The 26,685-nt window shown below is 40.8% G+C and overlaps 1 protein-coding gene across 6 annotated transcripts in view; it reads left to right on the top strand.

Moving 5' to 3' along the window:
- The first annotated feature begins 512 nt into the window (after positions 1–512).
- Positions 513–26,685, top strand: part of RAPGEF1 (Rap guanine nucleotide exchange factor 1) — an 89,961-nt gene continuing 63,788 nt past the window's right edge. The window contains exons 1-2 of one of the 6 annotated variants that reach the window (XM_026062140.1): positions 513–688; positions 1,233–1,468. In XM_026062140.1, the coding sequence (XP_025917925.1) occupies positions 1,450–1,468 (19 nt within the window). In that variant the 5' untranslated portion in view covers positions 513–688; positions 1,233–1,449. Of the gene's footprint in view, positions 689–896; positions 1,469–10,535; positions 10,557–26,685 lie in introns of those variants that run through there. The other 5 variants (XM_026062142.1, XM_026062143.1, XM_026062144.1 and 2 more) reach the window with 5 other exon arrangements.

Here is a 26,685-nt window from a genome sequence, read left to right as displayed (position 1 = left end):
TCCCTCCCTCCCTGCTGCCGCCCCGCCGCGGGGAAGCCCTGGAGCTGCCGGGTGCCTCCAGACCGCGGCTTCCTTATTTTATTTAATTATTTATTTAATTAATTATTTCGGGSCCCCCCCCCTTGCACCCCCCTTTCGCTGTAGGCAGGGCAAAGCAAAGCCGGGGCGCTGCAGCGCTCCGCTCCGGGGCCTACTCCGCGGTGCCTGGTGGCAACTTCGTCAACTTCTCCTCGTCCTCCCGCCTGTGCCGGGGCAGGAAGGACGCGGCGGGGGGCGAGTGTCGGGGGGTCCCTCGCTCGCTTTGGCCCCCCCGTGCTCCGGTCCCCTGCGGGCGCGCGGAGCTGTCGCCTCCCTCTGCGCTCCTGGAGCTCGGGTGTCACTCGAGGCGGCTGGATGCCCTTGATTTTTCTGTGTAGCAGGAGCAGTATGTTTAAAGATTCAATTAGTGTTTTTTTGCAAATCAGGCAGTGAAGTTATTCGGTTTAATTATGTTGCTTTTAATTAGCAGAGAAAAATCAATGTTTTGTATTTTGTTTTTTTTTTTTCTAGCGTAAGAAATAGCTAGACAGCTTCCTGCTGGGGAGCGTGCGGTAGCAGTCCGAGTCGGGATGTGTGAAGTCCCGCGTTCAGGCTTTCCAGGACAGCAGCCATTGATTTTAGGAAAGATTCCTTTTTTCAAAGGAGTAAAGTTGGTAGCTGCGTTTTCTGGTTTTGATCATCCCGTCCCGGTTTGTTCTGGCTTCTGTGCTGCACTGTACATGACTATGTTTTCTTGAGATACAGTTCTGGGGCGGCCTCGAGGGAGAAGCTGCCTCGCAGCCAGCTTTTAAGTGCAGTACATAGGCGTGTTTCCAGCTCTCAGCACTACGTTACTGTCTAACAAGTGTGCATCCCATCGCAGGACAAATGTTATTCCAGAAATATCATAGGTTAATCCAATGCCCAAGCCCTTACATAGTATCGCAACATAATGCTTTGCTTTGGGATTCTGGCTGTATCTTTTTAATGCTTGTTGGTATATCACTGCAGCTTTTCATCCTGGAAGCAGGTAACTGAGTAAAAGAAGAAAGGTGTTAGCAGCATATATAGACCCGGGGTGAGCTCTAAAAGAGATGACGCTTGTTTATGCTAGGGGTGAATTTGGCTTGGGATCTTAGTAAATGCTGATAGCGATATAGACAGTAATTACAGATGTATAAATAAGTGATCACATTTTGTTTATTCGCGTGCAGTAAATAACCCTGTGAGAATAGTAAATATAACTCAACACCAGYGAAGCAGCGTGAAGAGTTCAAACGCGGGAAGATGACTCTGTAGACACAAATGCAGTGCTGTTCCATAAACAATAGAACAGAAAGGCCAAAAATACCATAAAAAACTCATATTCTGCGCAACCTAGAGACCCGACCTTGCAACACACTGAACTCCCATTGAAGACCTCAAGACATCATGCAGGATCCGTCCCCAGGTCAGTGCTGTAAATGTACAGTTTGGAAGATGCAATGGGTGAAGTCTTGATGCAGAGGCATTCAGGAGATTGCTTGTAGTGGATGTGTATCGTAGTGATGATTTGCTGAGTAATAGCAACTGTAAATCTCAGAAATTGTCCTCTTTCAACTGCTTTTACTTTCATTTCTTTAAAAAGGGTATTTAAAAAAAAAAAATCCAGCCCAACTGTAAACTGGAGGAGATGAGGATGGGAGGGAGGGAAGGAGGACTGGAATCCAGCTGTTCCAGTACAGTACACACTTGATCACCGTTTTTAAGCGTTTGAACTTGTGACTGACAGACAGTTTGGTTAATAGCATCACCTAATAAACACAGTCTATACTACTGCAGTAAATCTGGGATAATATTTGTCAAAATACATGCAATACCAGAACAAAGGATATAGAATCATGAAACAGATGCTATGAGGTCTAAGATCTGCCTATTTGTGTACATTTGTATTTGCTTTTTTCTTATGGGAATGGAAATACATGCAAGACCCAGTATGTTGTAAATAAAATGGACCATTGACTGATAACAAGTGATCTTGAATATCTTCAGAGTTGATTTAGGCTTTGATTGGACTCTGAGTATTCATATGGAAGAAGAAAATGTCCATCCAGTCAGACTGTGGAAAAAAAAGTGGTACCTTTTAAGGGTTAGATCCCTGGAGATCTTACATACATCTGCTCCCTGGGTCCTTAAATGAAACACATTGTCAGCACTTAATAAAAACCTATAATAAATGATAACAGATAATAGCTACCATCCTGTCCTCCAAAAAAAGTGGACAAGACTCCCTCTGGAGCCTTGCAGTACTGCTATTTAATCCACAGAAGGGTCACTATAGAGTGATTCAGAGCACTGCTTTGGAGTGAAGGGGAGCCATCTGGTAATGTAGAGTAAGATAGTACGTTTGTTTTTTGCTAGTATTAGAGTCCCTGTTCCTTTAAGCTTCAGTCAGGAGACTTCCAAATACATTTTGAAAGCAGAACCCCCTTTGACTTAAGGAGAAGGAACAGTATCCAACCTTGTATTTTCTGTACTTTAAAATTATCGTGTTTGTGACTTTTTGTCTTTGCTTTCAGAAGATAATTGTTCTCACTGTAGTTAGTCTTACAGTTCTGATTTGTAATCCAAAATGAGGATGCCAAGAAAGAGTGGAGAAGGCAGCAGACTCTGCTTGGTTTTCCTGTTACCATGGCAATACATGAATTCCTGTATTTATTTACCTGATGGATTGCATGCTCCAGGGAGTTGAACTACTCTGCATCATTCAGGGAGAGTAAGGGAGCAGTTAGACACAGTCAGGTATAAAACAAAAGCTCTTCCATGAAGAAGGTCCATTCAATAACACCCTTCATTACAACCAAAGAACACATGGATGCCACACCTTGAAGGTTTATTCTAGTTGATATTTTCGGTCCTAATCTTGTAGTTGTTTTGCAAGCTTTTTCGCATCCTGTATAAGCTTGCCCTTTCAATAGCTGTCTTGCTAACGTTGAGACAACTGTGCTAAGTGTTTAGCTACCTGGAGTGCAGTCAGTTATATCCAGTTTTATGGCAAGTTGAGTAGAGATATTTATTCCCAGCAGACTAAGACTGAAAATGCTGTTATCTTCACCTTTTAATGATAAGCGGTTTCCTGATAAGCAAATTCATCTGTGAAGTTTCCTCCTTTAAAAATTGTTAGCATAAACATACATGGATAATCCTGGGAGAACTTTGTTCTTAAGGAGAATGGTAAAATAAAAGAAACAGTACAATTCAGAGGGCCTGATCGGATACATCCTTAGAGGAATGTTCCTGTTTGTCCGGAGTCCTCCATGCTGATTTACATCAGTCTGAATTGTTCATCTGTGAATGTTTTTGTATTAAGGTGCAATTTCCAGGTATCTTCTTTTTGGAGGTATGATATATTTTGAAAAATAGATTTTTTAACTGTCTTTAGTCATCTCTTGATCATTCAATTAGTCTAGAAGTTATCCTCTGTATTTTTACATCTATACAATTTTCTGCAATTTCTCTTCCTTTTTCTGAGTTATGCTTAGGTGAGTTACTAGGCAGAACTCTTTTTTTGGTTCAGCTCTACTTTTACCACTATACTCTGTTCTCAAGTGTAAGTGAAGACTTTCAAGTTATTTAGAAATTTTGCACTTGACCAATATAAGGTGCTGCTTTACTAAACTGGTGGTTTTCAAGCCAAATAATAAATCTGTGAGATGTCTTAACCTGGGATCTGAAGATTAAATTCTTCTAAAGACTCAGTTCACCACCTTAAAGGTAATTCAGTTGCAATTCTTTCTTACTTCCTTTAAGCATCTACTGAGTTTTCTACTATATGGCTCTTGCATAATGACCTCACATGTGCCTTTTATTGTATATTGCTTAAAAAGCATTGACAACTCTAATTTTGTGTGGAGGCAAAATACAGGTACAACACAAAGATCAGTATTTAGCGCCTCTTCGAAATGGCACATAGAGCAGGATTTTACATTTTTTATAAGTCTACATAGGCTTGACAGATGTTCTATCGCATAGCTTCAAAGCTGGAGTGTTCAGAAATGTAGCCTGCAGGATAACTGGTGCAAGACTGAGATGGTCATAGCAGTTGTAAGAAAGGAGTGGACAAGAAGTGGAGAAGAAAAGACAGCTGAAGTCTAATGGAATGTGAAGCAGCTGGGTTGTGCCTTAGTCAGTGAAAAAGCTGAAGCTGGAAACAATTGCTAAATTTATTTTGAGTGTCAGCAATCGTTTTCCTTGAACTGCAATGACTAAATATATCTATTGGTGTGATTGTATGGGGTGGTAACTCCTACTGGCTCTTGCTAACCTCCTTCTGGCAAGCAGAGACATTAGTGGAAGTTCACTGACACTCAAGAATGCAACACAAGTGTCCCTCGTCTGGGTCTATTGTTTCACTTGCAGAGATCATTTCCTACTTGTAAGGGACCTGTAATCTATCATCATGGCTTGAGTTGTTGCAATCTATTGCATGATTGGAGGAAACTTGATATTTGTYCTTGGGGAAGGGAGTCAGTCTATAACTACTTCTTTTAGGTTTTTGTAGGGATCCATTCTTCTTTTTGAAATCTTTGAATTGCAGTTGATACCTCAGCTGACACTCTAATGACTCCATCTATTAGTAAGTGCCCCTGTGCTATACTAGAAGGACTCTGTTTTTAAATATATATTAACCCCTTATTTACTCCAGAGTTGAAAGTCTGTGGGCAGAATTGGCAAAATAAACTTTGCTGTTGACTTACAAACCCTTTGAAAGGAGAGCACTTATCTTGGACCCTTTTAGCATCTTAACTGTAACTGGACAAATGGATGAATGTGAAATTCAACTTTCTTGGCTTTATTCTAAAGAAACTGGAGATACGTTATACTTTTCCTTGGCAGAGGCATTTGACGGCTAATCAGACCTAACCCAAGCACTCGCTTGTTAGGTATATTACCAGAGAAGCCTAGATGGTCCTCACTTGAACTACTGAGGGGTGACAGCTGGAATTGTTTGTTATCATAGCAAACATATCTAATTTTGAGTGTCCTTGTACCCCAGCAAAGGTAAGATGACAGAGAGCATCACTGGTCTCTGTGCCAGAAAAAAAAACCTCCAGAAACTATGCAGTATATTAAAAGCTGATAAATTATATGTCAGAACTACAGGTAAGGTGATTGAATAGCCTTCTTCCTCTCTCTTACAACTCAACTACCCCCATCATTTTGCCAAGTTTGGCTACACGTAGAGGATATAATTTGTTCTGTTTTCCAGTGCCAGTCATCCCCACATTTTTCTTCCGAAACTAGAGCTCTGGAGTTTTGGGGGTGTTAGCACCAGTGTCAGTTTGCACAGTTAAAATCTCTTGACCTCTGTGCGCTGTTGCTTAGCAGGGAAATGAATCTTTCCAGTCTGCAGTTCACTGCAGTAGCAGTGAAATGGATCTTGCCAGTCTGTGTTCTTCCTGTGGTGATTTTGTAGTATCTGGAGAAAAACCTGTGCAGGGAGAGGAATCTTTCAGCTTCTCAGAAATTCATAACAGAATATGTTTTTCTCTCTGAAAACAATTCAAATTTTATTGTCTTGCACCCCCCTGAATATTTGATAAAGAAAACATGATAGATGAAAAACCAAAGCAGAAGCTCTCGGCATGAGCAAATGATGGGGTTCAGCCACTGTCTTGACAGCAATGTGGAAGAAGTAGTAAAAGTGTTTACCTGTTGGCAAGAATATTAGCACTGTCATTTGTCACCTTTCTCTATATAACTGAAGCTTGGCTTTCATGTTGTACAGGTGAGAAATACAGGAGAAAGTTATGGAATGAGGGGATGGTAGTGGAGAACAGTGTGTCATTCTTGGTGTTTTAGTAGAGCTTAGAGGAAAAGGGAGGCCTGGCTGGAGGAAAGCTGGATGTATTTTTCACATCTGCAAGTTTAAATTTACAGCCCCAGAACTCCGAAACGTATAAAAAAGGAAGACAGAGAAGGAAGAAGGGACATCATGAGTGGGAGATGCTGATGGAAAGGTTGGAAAGAGCAGAAAAGAAGTGAGAGGAAGCCCAAGCCACAGATGTTAGAAGAGGGGGGGACGGTGGGCTAAGCTGCATGCAAGTGGAGTAGATGGGAAAAATCAGAGGATGACAAAAAGGGGAAACGGGCAAGGAGGAGGCTACTGGCAGCTTTCATAGGAGTTTGTTCTGAGGCAAAGAGAGAGAAGATGAATTTCAGCAATCCAGAAGAGCTGGAGGAATCCTGCAGGTTAGGACATGCTGCCAAAGGAATGTTCTTCAGGTCTGCTGTTCGCATTGCTGCGACCTGACAAATTTACAGCTACGTTACCTGATCCGTAGCATGCACTCTTAAAAATATATTTCTGATCTCTTCTTGTAGTGGGTGTGGCATTGATGCCTACAGAGGAAACAATTTAATCTACGTGAGAAAGAAATGTTGTCCCCACATATTATATAAAGCATCCCAAGAAAGCTGATGATTTTGATTATTGGTCCACTTTTATTTGTGTTGCATGTTTCACTTAAAGCTGTTCAGCTTTAAAACAATCTCTTGAGGTTAAGTCTATTTGCTATTTTAGTCACTACTGCTCATCTTCTCTGGAGTTTGAGAGAGTGTTTTCAAGGAAGGAGTGGATAGAAATACAAGCAAAAAAAAAAAGAGAGGGTTTGTATTGGGGCATTCATTTACTTAGTGGTTTGGGAGATAGGATGTCAGCTGTGAGGGGATCAGTTTTTATATGCTTGATTTCTGTTTTGTGATAATTTAAAAAGTAACCTAAAAGATTTTAGAATTGACAAGAGCTGTATGAAAATTCTAAGCCTTTGTGATTAGTCTTTGGGTTTGTTTCTTTCATTTTTTTGGCTCCCCTTTTATACCACAGAGACGGTCAGTTCAACATGGGTGGCAGTGGACGAAGGGACTTCTTAATGACGGGGCTAAGGCTCTTTGGATTAAGCAAATTGTATTTTTCATTATTTTCATTTATTTTCCCTGGATAAGGATCTATGCTGCTGTGTGTAGAGCTTTTCTGGTGCCGTGAAAATACTGTGCATTTTGTAAATCAAGTTAAGATCTTGGTATTGCCATCAGTACCTCTAAGGAAATATTAATTCATTATTCTGTTGAGGGAGAAAGGTTAAAGCTTGCTTGCATGCTTGTGCGCGCTCCCTCTTTCTCTCTAACGAAAGGACCCTTTATTGCGTACCTAACATATTCGCTGAACCAGTCCGTTTGTATGGTAGATAGGATGTCTAACTGTAGCCCTCATGTACTAAAATCTTGGACAATTCTGTTTTGAAAGAAAAGAGATGAGATTTTTCTTCATTTCTCCTTAGGCTTCTGGAAAGAAAGGAAAAAATCAGTAGTGGTTCAAAATCAGGAAAGAGTTACCTATAGCTGGTAAAATCAGAGTGATCAGATGCTGCAGCTTTGGTTGTTTGATTGAACATTTAACCCTGACAGAATGTTACCAGTACACTAAATATATAGTCTAGGAGTGTTAAACTGTAGTTTGCAGGTAGTCTTTAATTATTGAAATGGTAGCAAAGGAGTGTCTTTACATATACAGCATGTTTTATCCCTTACCTTTTGAATTTTTTATTGTACTTTTCAGCCTACCAATCTGTCCTGTCCTTACTGCCCAAGAGGTGGTAAAATAGCCTCAGGAATTAATTCCATATTTAGAAAGTTTCCTTTACGAACCAAACATCATGTAATCAAGGGCATCCGGGGAAATCAATATTTTAGTTCTGGTTATGTAGTTGATTCCAACCAATTCTAGATAGCAGTATCTGTGAATTCTTCTGGCATTCCAAAGGTGGACTTCAGTTAGCAGGACAATACTATTTAAAACACAAATTTCCTTTGGGAGTTACATTATCCTTTTATTTTGTGTTCTACCTGTAACTTAAATTTGTCAGTTTGAATATGGTGAGATAAAATGCAGATTGTTCCCATTCGTTTTTTGCTTAACTTTGCAAAGCAACTTTGGATCTTATTGTTAGGAGTGCTGAGTCTTTCATATTCAAAGAAATTAAATATCCCTTTTTGGATATGTTTTTACCATCTTAAATATTTTTTAAAATGTATGTGTTCTGCATTTCTAATTAGAAGAAGCTTTAAACTAAATTATTTACCAGAATAATACGTTTGAGGAACTAGCAAGGTCTACCAGCAGATTTGGTTAGAGCTCATCTATGAATTTACAGAAAACATTGAGCATTGGCTTGTGCAGGGGGTGGTTTGTCTCTATAAATGTCCTTGGGAAGGGTGTATGGAACTACGTATTAAGCCTAATGGCAGATTTTTGATGGAGCATGATTATAATGGTGCATGGGTTGGGTTTATTCTTTTGTCACTTGGAGTTACTTTCCCAAGGATACCATGTGGGAGAAGTCTGCAGTACCCAAAAAGATGCTCTGTGTATGGAAGTCATGTGACTGTGGGTTTTGATTGCCTTACAGCTTTATGAGCGATTCCTGAGATAACATATCTGGCAGAAATTGGGGTGGGGAGTTTCTCTGTTTTCAGTTTAGCTGGTCTGCTCTGTAGATAGCCGTTTGATCTTTGTCACTGAGAACAGTGACGGTTTTGTCTCCTGTCAGTTTGTGTGTTGTAGTTTGCAGAGGAGGCTCTTTGGAAAGCTGCTGAAGAGCCTAGCTAAATTTTTTTGAAGGAACTTAAGAAACAGTATTCAAATTACATTGCTTACAATGAGGCTGCCCTCTCAATTACGGCCAATTTTGTAATACTCAAGTGGACAGTATCCCTCTGAAGAAACCATTGAATCTTGACACACAATTTGGGGAGTCTGCTCAAAGGTAAGCTGCATTTTGCATGTGTACCTCTCTTACTTAATTTGTAGCATCTTTTCATAAGGAACAGTGATTGGCCATCCATCCTCTCTTATAACTGTTGGACTTGTTCACCAATTTCAGTCAAACTTTGCAAAGGAATAGATATCAGAAGTTTAGTTAAATTCCTGCACGCTTTCTGAAGAAGACTGAACAGAAAGAAGAGACCCGAAATAATGTCTTTATTACAGCAACAAGGACAGCGTGGTTGTTCTATACTCCATTTGGCCATCCAGCATCGACTGGYACATGTGTAATTTCAGAATTACTGGCACGCATGGTGCTTCTTGTTCAGAGGAGTGCCAAGGGAGAGGTGAGGAAACTAGGTTTCTTGTGTTGGGAGAGGGGTAGATAAAGTTTCACTAGCTTTACTGCTCATAGAAAAAAAAAACACTTTTTTTTTTTTTTTTTAACTAAGACCTGGTTGATGCCTGTTGCTGTTTGAGGATTTAATTGAGGCTGCGATCACCTGCTCATTCAGTTGCACAGACATTCTGTTAATTTAAATTTGTCTTATATTAGTTTATCTTGCACTGTTAAATTCACAGGCATGAGATAAATCTGATTATATTCTCAAAAAACATGAGAAATCTGTGCAGTGAGTTACTCTAGTTTAGCCTCAGCTGGGTTAATTGTTGCAACCTTTGGGTAGAAACAAGGTCAAGAATGAATGGCTGTAGATGCTTCACTGCGTAGAGACTTCTCATATCCTCCCCAAAGTTCTTGCAGCAGCACACTTGTGTTAAAAACTGATGGTGTCAGTTAAGCTTTTGCCTCTAAATTTATGAAGGTAAGATAAATTCATAAAAGAGAAGTTTCTAAAGATTTGAGAATATCCTTGCTCAGAATTGCTCAATTCTGCTAAAGTGGTTTAAAATTGCACCTGTATTGAAACAGGTACAATTTTGTGTATACAAAGGCTAAAATACCTTTTATGTATAATATAATCTGTGTTCTAATAGTTTCTAGTCCCTCGTGGTTTCAAGCAGCCGTCAAAATGTTTCAGTTTGCGGTGTACAATTTTGGAAACGCCAATCTTTCACCACAGGCTGGGGGAAAAGCCTGTGGTGACTATGACTAGCGTAGGCCATGATGCCTAACATTTACACAGTGAAGTCTGGGGGAGATGAATCCCAGCCTTTGGCAGGTTTCTGTCTTTTTGGGTAGTTATTCAAATAGAGTTTTAATGTTCCTTGATAGTGTAATTTCGTGAAGCTAAATGCAATGATTTAGCAAACAGCTTACTGTATGTCTGGCTGAGGCAGAGGCAGGTAAGGCATTTCTTCTCCGCTGCCTTCCCAGGTTGGCGTGCCTGTTGCTTGCAGTGCTAAGGTGAAGGCACTGTTTTGCTGTGGTGTTCACCCCGACACCGCCTGACTCTCCGGGGAGGAAACCAGAGTTAAGAAAAGACCCCTTGCCCCTGAAAAAAATCCTCTCACATGCAAATCACTGCTGCGAGAACTGAAGAAGGAACCTTATGCACCACAAAGGGGATGCCTGCAAGAGCTCACTTAATATTAACTCTGTTACTAGTGGCGGATCTGTGGGCTAGCGACATTTTTACCTTATTTGCTGCAAGTTCCTGAGGATGAAACAGGCACTTTAAAGTGGAATTTCTTCAGTTTCCCTGGTGCTGCTCAGCCTAGGGAGACGCCGTGTTGCATTCCATCAGCTGGGGATGATTTGGCATCAGGCCGAAAGGTAAAAACGCTGATAAAAAATGTTTTTCTTTGCTGTTAGAACAAAGGCTACTTGAATTCGGATCTGGTTGGCTTGGAATGAGGAATGCCAAAGAAAAGCAAAATCCTTTGGAACAAAGCAAATATGTGTGTCTTCTGGGGACAGATCGGAGGAGCCTGTCAAGGACGCTGAAGGGTGGGCTGCTGGTTAAAGCTGAAGTTTCTTAGTAAAAATGGCCGGGCAAATGCACCCCTAAAATTGCGAAAGGAGACAGTTTGGTTGTCATCGCTTGATGTTTACGTTTCCAGGTAGACTTCAAAGAAAGGTGGTTTTGCTTCCTGCCTGTCTCAGGTGAAAGCATTTATACAAATTCTTTAAGTATGCATTGGCAGCTCTTACTCTTAGGTTTTATCCTGAATTACAGCCTTGATCATTAGACCTCAAATCTTAGGTGAGTATTTCACTATAATACTTATGGTCTCCTGGGAGACATCGGCTACACCACAAGTGATATACATGAAAATTTCTCTAAGCTTTCATTTGGCTGGCAGCCTGGGAAGTGCCAAGGTGTAAAGGATTGAAACCATCTTTCTGACCAAACGTTGGTATATCTTGCGTCATTGGCTGAGATTGGCTAGGTTGTTGTGGCTTTTGGGTATGTACAGCTGCATAAGGAAGAAATATTTACCTGGCAGTAGACCATGGTTGTCTGTGTTCAGAATTATCACCTGAATATGTATTTTACCCTTCTTTTTGTTCTGGTTGAAGGTAACATGATACAGAAGAAAAAACTACAGAAACATCTGAGGGATTTTTTCTGGCAGCTGGACAGATAGGTTTATCTATAAATCCCAAGAGTTTCTGGCTACAAGGTGTGTAATAGTGTTAGTAACAACAAAAACAATGTTTGAACGTTGTTGGCCACTTATGTCATTGCTTTGATACTTTTCAAGTTCTGTAAGTACTTAAGGCTGGTATAAATAATGTGAGCTAAGATTACAGCTGTTGGTCATTCAGACTGTTAGTGTTCCACTAGCAAGATACAAAAATTTCCCACATCAAGTGAAAGCATAACTGCGATTTTGAAATCGTTCTCAGTGTACACGTTCTGCTGGCACTGCTGTTGACAGAGGTCCTGGTCTGTGCTGCAGAGTCTGATACCCGACGTGACTATCTCACCATGCCAAATAGCCTTTGTTGCGATGTTACCAGTGTTGTGGCATGCCCTATGGGGAGAGCTAACAAGCTGTGCTTTTTTATTGACCTTCATTTGCTTTTATCGTTTAATTCTTCTCAGTTTAGGTACTTCACATCTAAAGCCTTTGACAACCTAGTATAGCAGGTTTCAGATGTTATCATACTGACAAAAAACACGTTAGAGATACTAGTACTTAGTGGTACGCGTTTATTGAAATTGTTTTTCAAAGCTCTCGTATCCAGAAAGGTGACACACTTTTGCATTGATGCTGCACACTATGATCTTGGTTTCGGGACTAAGAAAGCACGAAATTTGGCTCTTGCTTCTATCCTCCTGTGCCCTTGAAGGAGTCATTTGGCTGAATTCCTTAATATTTTTGCAGCTGTGGCTGAAGTTTATTAACTGATGCTGTCTTGAAGAAGAGCCTATGTCTGCAGCAGACTTTTCATTACTCATCTGTCAATACTTTCAGAGTAAAACAAATGGATCTAGGTAGAGAGATTTCTGCTTTTTCTGTGCAAATGGTATGGTTTATTTTTCTCTCTCCCTGCTATTTTACCCAAGGAGAGGATACAGAATAGGTTTTGATGCAGTATGTGCTTACAATGTATTGAATAGGAAGGTCTGGCCTGCTTTATCTGTCAGGATATTTTAGGCTATGATGATTTTATTAAGTGAACTGGTAGGAATTAAAAAGATCTCGCTTTCCCAAAATATTTTAACTTGCTGCAGCTGTAAGTTCCCCTGAAGAATCTCCAGAATTTTTCTTGTGCAATTGGCAAAAAGTGATTTCTGGCCAGTGGCTCAAGAATTTGTTTGTCAGGTGAAATTCAGCTGCAAATTATAACATCTCTGTTACTTTTTAAAATACTCCTCAAAATTGAAAATGAAATAAACTGGAATTGATATGTTGCTGTGTTTACTGATGCAAGCTGCAGGCTTTGCAGTAATTGTCCTCCCTTCTGGGTAAAACGTAAGAGGCAATTTATTTGCCTGGATTTTTTTTTTTCCTTTTTTATTTATTTAATTTTTTTGCACGATAATTACAAATGAAGTGCATGTGTTATTTTGATGTCCCTGCAGAAAAGGGATATCTGCTCTGAGAGATGGAGATGTAAGTGATTTTCATGGTTGTACATAGTGAGTGAGTGAAACTAACACCTCTCGTAGCAAATGAATAGTCGACAGGAAACAAAATGCTTTCCTAGAATGGTGCAGCGTGATAGCGAAAGGATGAGATGTGAGAAGTAGTGGGGAAAGACTTGCAGAACTTGGGATGTTGACTCACCTGGGCACATGCTTCTCTTGAGTCTCACACTTGACTGTGACAAATATTTAGCATAATTGCAGCCAGGCTAGTGACTGGGTATTCTTAAGAGCTAAAAGTTAATGCTGATCACCTTCTCTATGTGTATTTTGGGGGGAAATGCTGGAGTTCTAATCCCCTTTTCCTGTTGTGCTTTCTGGTTTGGTTTTGTTTTTATCGTACTTTGTAAAATCGTGGTGGGGGAGAAACGGACATCRCTTCACTGTGCAAGAAAATATAATAAAGAGCTGAGGCCCAGGCTGGTTAAGGAGCTTCATAACTTGATACCTTGCTTAGTGCCATTGTGCCTTGCCTACATTAGGTGTTTGCAGGTGAACTGGTGCCAATTTCCTTAGCGCAGACCTGTCTTTTGTGATGGAGTTGCAGTTGAGTGTATTGTAAAGCCTGTCCTCTGGGACTGCCTGTTGTATGTTATCATCCTCTCCAGTGAGAGCTGTGGGAACCAAAAACCCTGCCAGATTGAGCTCTTGATTAGCTGCAAGCAGGAGGACCTAGTTTGGAGATAACAACTGATCAGTGGATAATCCCATGAGCTACACCCCAGATGAATAACCTTATCCTTAAAAGATGCATTGCAGATGGTTTTGAATTAGAGAGGTGCCATTCTTTTGGTAGGCTGAATCTACCAACCTTACATGGGATAGCTGAAATTATTTCAGTCGAGCAAGAATGGAAGAAAAGATGTGCATTTAGTGCATGGTGCAGTACTTTGTGTTGGTCTGATCCTTGCCCAATGTTGCAGTCTCATGCTGGTGTCAAGGGTTTTTTGCGCCACAAGATTGGAGAAAAATTCAAAAATATGGAGGAGAGTCATAGTGAACTCCCCAAGGATTAGTCTTTAATATGACTTTTTAAACTATTTTCAGGTTGGTTATGCCTGTTTACCAGTCTTTCATATGTGCATGGATGTCAGTATATGTGTGTTTGCCCAGTTTTGACTGTGAAGTTTGCAAAAAATAAAAAGACCATCACATAAAAATAAGTTAAGGAGTATATGAGCAAGCCATGTCAAAAAAAACTATCATTTTGTGTAACTGTGCAGCTTAGCCAGTTACTCGAGTGTGAGAGTCTCTTTACAAATGCTTCTGTATTTTGTCTGTTGACTCATCCATCTCAGCACTTACAGTAACATTTCAGTACTGTATTATAAAGCCTATAATTGAAACAAGGCTGTTCTTGGGGTGGTTTAATCAACAGATGCAATTAATACAATAGTGTTTGTATTGACACTTTGTCTTACTGTGGCTGTATTATAAGCAGCATTGCAACACAAGGAGATCTTTGTGGTTGGGGACTTGCTGTACAAGCAGATCACTAAACATTTGTATTTAGTGTAAAATCAACATTGAAAGAGTTTCAGAACTCTGCATAGCTGGCAAACAGTCTCTCCGGTCGCTACAAGCAGTGTCAGCAAAAGGTTAAAACTTAATCTGCAGCAATTCTGATTTATTTTACAATTTTATAAAATGCTGGAATTTCTTCCTGTTGTAGAATGTTAGAAGTGTAAAAGGAAGGCTTAAATGAATCTCATCTCATGTGAATCTTGAAGAAGGTGAAGGAAATTTGATTTGGAATCACATATTTATTATTGCGTTAGAACAATATCAGTCCCAGGCCACTGCTTCTCGGATATGTTTTACCCTGGGAACTTGTTTAAGACATCTTCCCTTTCAGCTATTTCATTTTTAGCTGTATACAGGGTGTGACCATTGTTTAAGGGAGTGTCGGTGGCATGTGGCCAGTTGATTTCTAAGCTCTATCATGAATTGTTTTAAAGAGTGTATGATTTTCTGTAGCGATATATACTTATGATTTTTTTATTTTTTTTTAAGGCAGGAAGTACATGCTGATTCTAGCAGTTGCCAGAGCAGCTGTTCGCTCTGAGTAAGCCATATGAAAAATCTTGTGAAAACGTGGATATCCATAGGAAGCAGTGCGGCCTTAAGTGATCAGCACCTAACTATCGTTAAGCTGTATCAGTAACTACTTCCATATTTTCATTTGCTTGGTATTTTGTATTGGAAAAAGTTTCTAGTTCTTATGGTATCAAAGTCTATAGGATTGTTTACAGAGAGGTATTTAACTTCAGGATAGTTAATATTTGTAAAGGCTTGTCTGGACACTCCCCAGATTCTTGCTCCAGGGTACAAATATATTTGGTTTATCCCATGTTGAGCTGATGCAGCAGTTTCTGTCTCTGTAAGAAGGCATCTCTACTGGCTCCGTAGCTCTTAGCGTTTCCTAAAGCACTGATGTTACCTTGACTGGGTTTCTCTCAAGGCCTGTAATAGTCAGGGCATGCTCTTGAAATATAGTCCTCTCCTCACCCTGAGTTTCATAAGCAATAGGTTAGGGCTTTCCTGGTATAGTCTGTCTGTCTTCTTAGTCACAGAGCTGACTTTTCTGAGGCTCTTAGATACCTTTCCACAAAAAGTTTGTTCTCAATTGATTGGCATTTCATTCAATCTCTGTAATTGTCATTTTCTTGGAAAAAGAAGTTATTGTTTGGGTCCAAAAATTCCCGACCAGTGCCAGCCGTGAGCAGCAGTGGAAACACCAGGCTCCTGTGGGCTGTGTCCGGGTATGGTTGGCTGCAGCAGAACCTTGGTCTAACTGATCTAAACTGACCTTTGGCTAGCGAAAAAAAAAAGGCAAGCAAGAAAATCTGTGCTCCAAACACAAACCTGTCCGGAAGCTGAGTATGCAAAGATAAGCCGTTAAAGGGGGAACCCCTTTCACCTATAGCTGATGTGTTATTCAAGTGAGCCCAAAGTAATACTTTCCTAGCTCAGCTTCTGAGGTATTTCCAACCCACAGTTCAGTTGCTTCTTCCTTCATGCTAAAGTTGAACTCCACATTTGACTTGCTTTTCATTGAGTGTTGTTCCTTATCCTCTTTGCTACCACAGCATGATTTCCTCTTTATTTGTCACCTCTTAATGCCTTCTGTTTCTCTTAGTTTAGAACTTTTTGAGGCATACGCTCTTGTTGCTTGTAATGCAAACTGTCTAAGAGGTTATATCACAAGGTTTTGGTTCAGCAGGGTTATTCTGGAGAAATATAGGGATGTGTCAGCAAACAGTGCTACCTATGTCACAGCAAAGAAATACACAAGCCTTTCCCAAGCTGTAGAGCTTCTCTTGCTGCTGAATGTGGTTCTTCCAGCCGTAGTTCAAGAGGCTGGTAATGGAGTGGTAAACTTGGGAAGTTCTGGCTTATTTTGAGAACAAGATTCAGCTTCCCGTGATATAATAATTTCATGAATCAAAAAGGGAAATGTGTCATAAGGCTTTGTGTTTATCTGGAGCTTTACACTTTGAGCGCTGCGCAAGCATTTGTTCTGTGCTTTGATTCCAGTGTTCGTGATAGGAAGTGCTGGCTGTTTGCAGTGAGACGAGATAGCGGGTGAAAGTTCTGCCCGCGTTTCATTTACCGGTGTGATATAACTTGTTACTTTGGTCAGGTGATGTCTACTTCTGCACAAGCTTCTGTATGCTTTTCAGTATCGGTAGAGCTATATAGCCCGTGAGTGGGTTGTTAATTCGTGTTTTTAAAGCCTTTGAGATGTCATTAGTTAGTGAGAGTGGCTGGACTCTGCTGTGTAGTGGTGGTATCCCTCCATTTGTGGGGAGATACAGGTGATATTTTGTGCACAGAGCATGCCACCTAGAGGAATGGAGTGGGCCAACAAGGCAGTAGCCATGATTTGCTGGCAAAATTTCAGTGACTCTGAGAGTGGCTGTGTTTTGACCTTCTCCAAGAAGTGGTTCACTTTGTGGCCCTGCCTCTAGTACATTCCCCAAGTCAAGACTTCCAAGAAGGTCCGTGTACAGCAAGCTTTTCATCAGTGTTTCTGAACTTTTTGCATAGGGTTACTGTTCACATCTTAGCCTCCTAGTTATGTTGATCCTAATCTTTTACTGAGGTTCAAGAGTCGGGAATTAAGTTGAGGATCTCACTTCGAATACTCACCTGAAATTAGGGTGAAGAATCTAGTACAAGGTGTGGTTTGATGGGAGAACACTCTCCAAGCTCCGTGCTTTTTTTGGCTTTTATGTTGCAATTTCTTTTGCAGAAGACTAATAAATTTCCCAAAAGATTATCCTAATTTGCAGAGTCTCAAAGTCTGAGTTGTAATTAAGCACTTAATTTGATGAAAGTTTTTAAATGTGTTGCTAGTCTACTGGCAGCTTGGGGAAATGCTTCTATCTTCAACCCAGCTTCCCTTGTGTAGGTTTAAGCTCACAAAGCTGATATATATTTAGAAATGCCAGAACTTCAGCCTAGCAGGCAGGTCTCAGAAAATTGTTCCAAATGTGTGCTTTCTAGGTAGGTTAAAGCTGAATTGTAAAGAAGCGTGCCTTTTTTTGAAGAAGTTCATGTTGTCGTTGGGGAGATTGCAATTTTTCATTAACAAATGGGCAGTGGGCAATTTTAATAATACATTTCATTGCTTACAAATTGCATTTAGTTCCCCTGTTGCCACAAATTACAGTGATCAGTACTTCTAACAGCAAAGCTATTATTTTATTTCTCTGGAATGACATAAGTGTTTCTTTGTTAGGTTATTTTTACTGTCTTTTGTACTTTGTAAGTTGAGCCTGAGTCTTGCTTCTACTACTAACGAGGTTGATGCCACGAGGGGCAAAAGCACAGCGTGAGCTGCTGTCACAGGACTGTTGTCATGCGTGGAAGTATTTCATGGTAGCTTGCCAGGAAGCTCTGCTCTTCATGGGAATCGTATCCAGTGGTTCCTGGCCACAGGTCTCCTGCAGCTGGTATGCTGCTTCGAGCCGGAAAGCGACAGTGGCTCTTGCTCTTCTTGCAGTCTGACCTGCGGCATCTCCATGGGAGGTGAGCGAGAGGCAGAGCAGGTCCAGCTTGGATATGCTTTGAAGCATGCACAGCATGAGCAATGCTTTGGCAGCCCAGCGAGGCTGACGTGCTCTGCTGAACTGTAGGTGCTGGAATGCAATGGGGAGGTTTTCCAGGGTGGTTTGTGCTAACATATTTTACCCCACAGTTGGGGTGGCCTAGGAGCTCACACACAGCGAGTAACTGCAGTTCAGCTGAGGGGCGGTAACTTTTACACTGCAGTAAGCTGATGGCCTCCAAGCATGCCTTCCTTCCCTAGGTCTCCTAGCTTTAGCCAGGCCATCATCCAAAGAGTTTCCATCATCCAAAGAGTTTCCTCCTAGACACGCTCCCTGAGGGAATTACACTGTCAGATCAGCACAAGGCAGACTTGACCTGGGTATCAGCAATTTAGGGTAGAGGAGGCTTTTCAATCAGTGTTAGAATAATATATGGCACCAAAAGGTCATAACCAATGACTTGGACTCAAAGGATCTAATATAGAGATGATAATGACTGAACTAGAGCTTTTTTCTTCTACGCTATTTGAGGATATAGCCTCCAGTTGTCTCCAATTAAGATTGTATCTTCTCCTAAGGTTTCTCTCTGTTGTTTAAATAAAATGTCTTCCCCCGAGCCCTGTGTTGCAACATTTTTGCTCAAAACCTCAGGAAGACTTAAAGACTTTATTGTGCTGTGCCTTTGAATTGACCCCACAAATTTCCATCGAGACATTAGGATGGCCTTCCCATTTCCTTCTATTCTCAGTTTAACTTTTCCTGTTATGGGAATACTTTAAAAAAAAATTTTTTTTTTTTTTTGGAATTGCCATTAGTCATATGCGAAAACAACTGGAATAAAGCCGGTAGGAAGAGTATCCTCTCGGTGTCACTCGCAAAGGCCTTGTGTCAGGATGCCGTTTCGGCTCTGGCCAGGGCTGTTGCACATATTGGCCGCTCATGCGTTTCGCAGGCCCCCAGTCTGCTGCTGGCCCAGCACGGCTCTCTAACACGTGTCCCTTTTCGCTGATAACTTTGTGGCCTCCAGGCTAGTGACAGCTGTTGTCCACTTGCTGCTAATTAAGAAAGCAGCATGAGAGATGGGAGTGTGGATTGAAGAGCTCGAACCCCCCCTYTCTGCAGCAGAGCGTTTCAACCTGATTAAAGAGGGTCTGACTGACAACCGGTCAGCCCTTTTTTTCTTTCCTCTCTCTCTGGTGAGCCGCTCTGTGGATAGCCTGTTTGCTATCGAGACACGCGTGTTAGCTTATCTCCGTATCTCTCAGTATTTTTTAGATCCCGTACCGAAAAACAATGTGAGAACAGATTTACCACTGAAGTAACAGGCACATGTAAAACTTAAGCCACTCCTCCAAAGCATTTAATATTTAACATGCAAAGTGTACTTTTATGCTGTTATGTAGAAATTCAAAGGTAGGTCACATTTTAAAAATAAATTTACATATACTGTGTTGGAAATTCCAGCTTCTAGCTGGAAAATCAAAATCATCATAAATTAGTACCATTTCAGTGGATGCACTGACTAGATTTCAAGGATATTCCTTGTTTGCTTTTTTTATTTCCTTGTTTGGTTTCCTTGTTTTGTTTTTCCTGGTTTTTCATCAAATCCCGACAGGTGATCTTTCTGTGTAATATGACTATGCTGTAACTTTTTTGATCCAGAGAGAGACTGGACTTGAAGTCTGGAATTCCCTTTGAGGCCTATGTTTCTGTGGAGATAAAATGACAAAATGGCATTAAGATAATACAAAAATGGTGTGTTAGCGCCCAACCAGAAGATGTGAATTCAAGTAAGACGGATGGTAATTTGGTGGTATAAGCTTCCTCTTGAAACATTGATGCTCTCTGGAGCTGCAGTTTCTGCTCATTTTACCCCCTGTAATATTATGACCCTCTGTATTTCATATTAGACCTCTAAAATTCAATCTGAATTCTTATCTGCAATAAATGGGCTCTGTATTGCCCCTAGCATGCTTTGAAAGCCTTGTTATTTGCTCTCATATCTGGACTATAATTTCTCTTCTTCCCGTTCTGATTTTTCTCATGCTTGACTGCTACCTTTTATCTTGGGACGATTGTAATAGAGCACAATCAGGTCTTCTCTTTAAAAGCACTACATGTATACAGGAGTAAAATGTTCAAAAAAAGAAAAAAAAATCACTGCCAGACTTGGCTCCTTAAGCGTGTGAAAATCCTTTAACAAACCATGTCTACCGCAGTATAATTGAATGGTAGAAATACATCTAGAGAGAGGAATATGCAATTTTGACTGTATTTACTGGTGTTCACCTAGTATGTCCATAATTTTGCCTCATGATCACTTTCTGAATGAGGTCTTGGAGCATTTGACTTCAGCTTTTCAAACAAAAGTGTTTTATATTTATTCAAAACTGAAGAGCGACTCTGCCAGTTAGTGTTTTCATATATGCAACTGAATGCTTTCAGTACTAAAATGGTAGGAAATGTAAAAAATAGTGTGTTTATAACTAATAGAACCAGACCGACTCGTTGGGATATGGGTGGTGCAAAGTGTGAAAATGCTGTAATGTCCTTGGGCAGCTTTTTGCTCTCACGTGAAGAGAGCAGATGCTGATATGATGCAAATAGAAGAGGAATCCCATCACTGGATKGGCCCCGAGTCCCCAAGCTGTAATCGGTAACCCAAAGTGATTTATGGGYATTTGAAATAAAAATGGTGTTTCTTTTTTCCCCTGGACAAAGTATTATTTCCAAATAGCTCATCTCATTATTACACTCTGGTTTGGCTATTAATTTTATGAAATAACCCTGGTAGATTTAATGTTAGAAAATCAATGGGGTGCTTTCTCTGCTAATAAAAACATATGGAGGCTCCAGATCCCAGTCTGTCTTGCTCTGGATGATCATTAAGAACATGAGGGAGTGGTTTCTTGGYTGGAAAGGTTGAAAGCGTCTGTGAACATTCATACTGTTACATTTAGAGGGCTTGTTACGGGTGGTGAGACTGGTTACGCAGGGCCATTATGAGTGTTGGTAGTTTCTTTCCCGACTATCGCTTTGACAATTTTAGCAAACTATTTGCTGCCTGTTTGCTTGGCAGTATATTTCCAGCAGATTGTAAAAACGTTGCGTGGCTTCAGAATCATGGCCAGTCCGTTTTTCCTTTAATGCTTGTCACGATATCGGTGTCCCAAATACAAGAATTGAGCTGCCATCATCCAGGGCGGTCCTCCTCCAATATTAAAATGTTTTCACGTCCATTTTGCATTCGCTTTTCATGTGACTGATGGCAAGCGTGAGTTGCTCTGAATACACGCATCTTATCCATTCATGTCACGAGTTTCTGACTGTTTAAAATGAAAACTCCCCACATAGTCATTTCAGAGGCATAGCGGTGATGATTTTGACATTAAAGGGGTGCAAGAAATATTCTACAAATTCCTGTATATACACTCAATATCTGTTTGGTGGTAGGTCAGGCTTGGTTTAGACTATCATCTTAAAGTAAGCCTAGAGCTTTGTTGCTAGGTCTCCAGTTGACTTATCTTCCATTAGAGGTGTGAACGACTGAAAGTATCTCAACAGAGCTAACTCTGTTTAGCAAATGCAGACATGATTCTTAGCAGGAGGGCCCAAAACAGGAATTTCTTCTTTATGATAGAATACGATGATTTTGTGCTCTTGGAGAAACAGATATAGTTCCTCTGGTTTCCTGATTTCTTATTTTACCACAGGAGTGTCCTTTAAAGAAATAAGATGAATAAATCGCACCTACAAACTGTGATGCTCTTGAGGAGAAAAAAAAAAAGTATGCATACAATTCTGAGGAAAGGCTGCTGGATTATAGGGAGAGTGTCTACAAGAAAAGTCTCCTCCATGAAAGTTTAGCAGCTACTTCTGTTCAACAGCACAAGACTTTGTCTTTTTATCTCTGAGAAACAGCTTCCCATGTAGATGAGAATTATCCCTAAATATTTCCTTTTATTGCTGGTTTTTGGTTCATAATCACCTTAATCCACTTTGCAAGTGGACAGTCTTATTCCAAAGTAAAAGCATGTACGTAGGGAGCTAATTGTGAATATTGTACTTGAGTTCCCAACCTTTACCTTAATTTGAATTAACTTTCCTGGGTGGAAAAGCCCTCACACTATAAAGTCTGAATTGAGCTGCAGCAAGGTTCTTGTGGCTTGGAATGGTGGTATGTTTTATTGTGATAAATTAGTGGTGTATTATAGTTTCAAGGGATCTCTCTCAAAGTATAGATTTTTACAGTTGCCAGAAAGCCAGCTCAGCTCCCCACCTCGTTCGTTCTCTGCCAACGGTGACAGTTTAACTTGCCTGCGCTTGAAGTATGAAGTTGAGGAAGCATTTTCTGTATGTTCTTAATTCTCTTTAATGAGAAATTGGCTTTCTGTTGAAAATGTCTCCTGGTTGGGGTGGGGAGGGTCTTTCAAAGTTTTCAGATGAATGGGTTCAGTTTCATAATTTAAYACTGGGACCGTTTTACACGGTTGTTGGGGTTGTTTGTTTGTTTTTAATCAAATAGTAGCAACCAAGCAGTAGAGTTTCATTATGAGCTTATTGGACCTGTGATTTGTGTGTAAAACCAGGATGGACATGGAAAAGTTGTGCATTATTTAAAATTGTATAGATTGCAGGAGTCTTCTGTGGAGGCCCTCAGGGCTCTCGGTCTGTTCTAATAAAATAGTTAGGTTTTTCCTGAGTCAAGTGCCTCTTCCAAGATTTGTTTGAGACAGCTGCATGTTTTGATCTCCCTATAATAGGTACGTAGCTGGTTTTCAGGTTAATGAGGACTGATGACACAATTAGTGTTTTCAAGGACTTTGCTTACTATAGAGTTGCCAAAAATGGAGCAGGAAAGATACCTTCCATCTGTCATTCTTCTACAGAAATCAGCAGTCTGTAAGTGGATGTAGCTCAGAGGTTATTTGCTGAGCTTTGAAGCAGAGTATGAGTGCACAGAGAACAAAGGGGGACGCTTTCCTCCTTAACTGGGGGGAGAAAAGGCAAATGGGTTTTGTGGAGGAAATCTGTGGATAGGGTAGGAAGGAAGGGGTAGTTTTCCCAGAATACATCTTCGAATAAATGAAGTCCAAGGCCAGATCTGAAATCTGCCTGTGAAGTTGTGCAGGGCATAGTGGGAACTTGTTGCAGTGAGCAGAGTGTTTGCTGAGGTCCCACAGTCGGTAGCTGTAGCATTTGATTCCTGTCAACCCCTCTGCAACACTCAGCTATTTCTGCTAACCAGTACCCCATCTCCTCTTCTTCCTCCATTTTGCTCCTTCCCCCATACGCACCATGAGTTTTCAGATAAGAATAGAGAAAATACAAAGGTCTGTGAGCCGCCTGTGCTGTCCCCTTCTTTACTGCTGACTCTCAGGCACATAAGTGCCTGGGCGTAAGTATTTTTAGCTGATGTGATATTAGATGGCAATTGCAAAGCTATGGTTCTTAAACTTCACCAGGCTGCTGCAAAGCTTAGTACTGGATACTTCTCCTATTGTCGAATAATATTAATAAATGCTGATCATGCCTACAAAATCAGTTCTGGCTTTGCAAAAATTATACCTGGATGTTTATTAGTTGAATGATGGTTTACAGCAAACTGCAATTTCTTTTTGCTGTATTGAGGACCCAGTTGAAGACTCTCGATTTCTGTTAGTCATGAAATAAAGCCTCCTTCAGAGCAAGGCTGCAGCTGGTGAAGGGTTGTCGTGAGCTATAAGATGATGAGACTGTTAAATGGGGAAGGTCTAGGAGTTAGTTACCCTTGTAAGAATGGCACTGAAGGTATTTTTATAAACATGTTTTAGTGTCTTTTTGAAGCCAGCTGCTGTGAAATACTAAATCCGCTGCAGAAATCAGTTAGTTGTTGAATGTTCTTCACACGGAAAGAGTATAAAGTTAATCACACTAATACTTTTACAAAGCATCAGGCTTAACCTGACCTGGATGGACCTGCTCTCAGGCTGGTCAAGCTGCGCTCCATCCCATCCAGAGCTGCAGCCCTCCCGCGGCCACGAGACCCAGCGCAGCACGTCTTGAGGCCTCGTGGAGATGCAGTTTCTCATTATGGTGGTGGTTGTTTTCCAAATAGGCCTCCTTTACTCCCAAAACATTGCTCAATATATCACTAGCTGAAATTAGTATTGATTCAMCTTTCAGGTTTGGACTGCAAGATTGCCACACAAATGCGTTTTGTGTTGCAGAGGCTTAATCTGCTTTGGTAGTTGTGGTTTTGCTGCTTTGTCAAAATCAAATTTAAATATAAATGCAGTGCAAAATTATTTCTTATTTGTGGAATCTATAGTCTCTTTGCCATGGGAACTGGGCACTGTGTTTTAAAACATGCTTTTTGATCCAAGTGGTTTCTGGTCTTTGAATGCATTCATACGGCACTCTGCCTCGCTGGCAAGATCTCGCTTTCAGAACCTGATGCCATGCTTTGCACGGGTTGCGATAGGATAAGGGAAGGGACTCTTAGCAGCTACTTGAGCTAGGGTTTACTAATTCACCAAGGTTTATTTGGTGATAAAAGAACTGTTTCAGCAAGGAGCGTAAAGGGATGCTGAGATGAGGTTCAACTTTGGTTTTGATAAAATACAGGCCTCAGTTTAGTTCCCTTTAACTCTCGCCCCTGTTTGTTGTGTGTTAGTTTAAAAGGTGTTTCTTGGTGAAGGGCAGGCTAACTTCTTCTATCAGTAAGATGGAAGCTCATTAAAAATTAGGAACTGGTTCTTAGTAGGGCCTACTGCTGGTATTTCCCAGAAGTTAATAGTCACTGTTTACATACAGATAGCCAAGGCGGTACAAGAAATAATGTTGCACTCCAGCAAAGAGTTGAGCTCCAAAGAAGCAAAGGTCAGCTATCCCTTTCTTAAGTGTTTTTTCAAACTTGCTGCTGCATTAGACTACATAATATTCTGAAAAAGCTGGCAAATAGCTGCTTTTCTTTAGCATTAAATCAACAAGTAAAATTCTAGTGACTGCTTCCATGTTACCCAAGCCTCAAGTCTTCAAAGGGCTTGACTGTGTTACAATCAGCATGTCCTAATTCAGATTTCCTTAATGTTTCTGCTGACGGTAGTACAGCTCCAGTAGGGTTTGCTTCTGCAGAAGGCCAAGGTACTTTGTTCTATATCTTTTTTTTTTTTTTTTAAGATTTGGGGAAGCAGAGGGTTGTTTTTAAAGTCTGGATTTGATGGGGAGATGGGGGAAAGCTGCAAGTATTTGTATTAGCATACTTTCTGTTGGAAACCTGTTATCTGCAGGAGTGATGTAATCAGGCAGTTTTAATTCAGGCACGAGGAGATAGGATAAAATAGAGAGTTGTCAAAAATAATTGTTTACTCCTAAAGTAACTTTTAATATTTCTGTCCAGGTACACCTCTGAGACTTCATAAACTGTGTTATGTTTCCTGCTAGGATGGTCTGGGTCTGTGCTAATCCTGCCGCTAATAAAGATGAGGGCTAGTGTTTCTTCTCCCTCCCGGTCTGTTCAGTTCAATTAAAATCTTGGTTTCCCTTGCTGGAGGCACTGATGTTTCAAATTGTGCTTATAGAAGACTAAAATTTCCTACTGCCTGTAGGCAGGCAATAAAACCAGTGGTTTGGTTGCAGATACTATCAGGTACAGAATTAGGGTATAGAATTGAAGATATGGCCTGCAGCTTATTAACCCTCTGTGTAAGTAGCATAAGAGTAATGTAAAAGCAGCTTCTTGCCTGATCACATCAGAAATCTCACACCTGCAGTACTGCTGTATCGTTTTGCACACATGCTCGTCTGTATACGCAGAGATACAGAGCTGGTCCTTTAGGGCAACAGTATAGTCGTACTTCAAAGACAGCTTCTGGAGTGATTTGCAGAGCCCTCCTATGGTGCCTCTTATCGAGTAAGCAGTATTAGGGAAGTTTTGCACTGGTATTGCAGTGCTACTTTGGGAGATGGTGCTGGCCTGGTTCCCGAGTTTTGTTTTTCTTTTCCTTACAGATAGGTGAGCCCTCAGCGTGATGCACTGGAGTTGTGCAGACATGCCTAACCTTATAGAACAGAATATCAGTTTTTCAGCATCTGAGCCCTGAGGTTACAGTGCTAGTCAGAACAGTGAAAAATGAAGCTTCCTTTCAGAGAAGTTAGCTCATCTTTAACATTCATGGAAAAGAGTTTACCTCACACCCTCAGCTAGACTGCTGCCCTTAATCTAGGGTGCTGGCTAAAGAAGGAAACAAAACTGAGCGTGTTTAGGCAGATGTTTTCCATGTTTTGATCTTATTTCTTGAGCTCGGCTCCGATGAGTATGGGAAGTGGCTTTTGGGCAGAGTATAAGATTACTCCCAAGCCTGCTAGAAAAGAAGGGTTAGCTTTGCATTTCAAACTAAGTGTGTAAAGAGTCTGTAATCAGAGGTCAAAAATAAAGATGACTATAATTAGTAAAGTCCAAAGCAACTGGAAATTGTGTCAGACAGATCTGAGCCAGCCTTTCCTTTTTTTTCTTCTTCTTTTTTTTTTTTCCATCACCTAATGAATGAGAGCTGAGGTTACTCTCCAAGGATGAAAGAGGGCTGAGTTTTTCTCATTTGAAACTAGTGCTGTGGGGCATATGCAAACTGAAGTCTCACATTTACTACCTTGTTTTTCAGCTCTTGAACCTCTGGGCAGGTTGTGAGCAATTATGCTTTTCCCTAAAGCCTCTAAAATAATGCGGTTCTGCTTGCTGGTCTGGAGAGTGCCAGTGACGCCATTTGGTCAC

The sequence above is a fragment of the Apteryx rowi genome, unplaced genomic scaffold (genome assembly GCF_003343035.1).
Source record: "Apteryx rowi isolate R43461 unplaced genomic scaffold, aptRow1 scaffold_19, whole genome shotgun sequence".
NCBI lineage: Eukaryota > Metazoa > Chordata > Aves > Apterygiformes > Apterygidae > Apteryx > Apteryx rowi.
The sequence above is the reverse complement of the archived record's forward strand: the minus strand, read 5'-3'. Positions and strand labels throughout refer to the sequence as shown.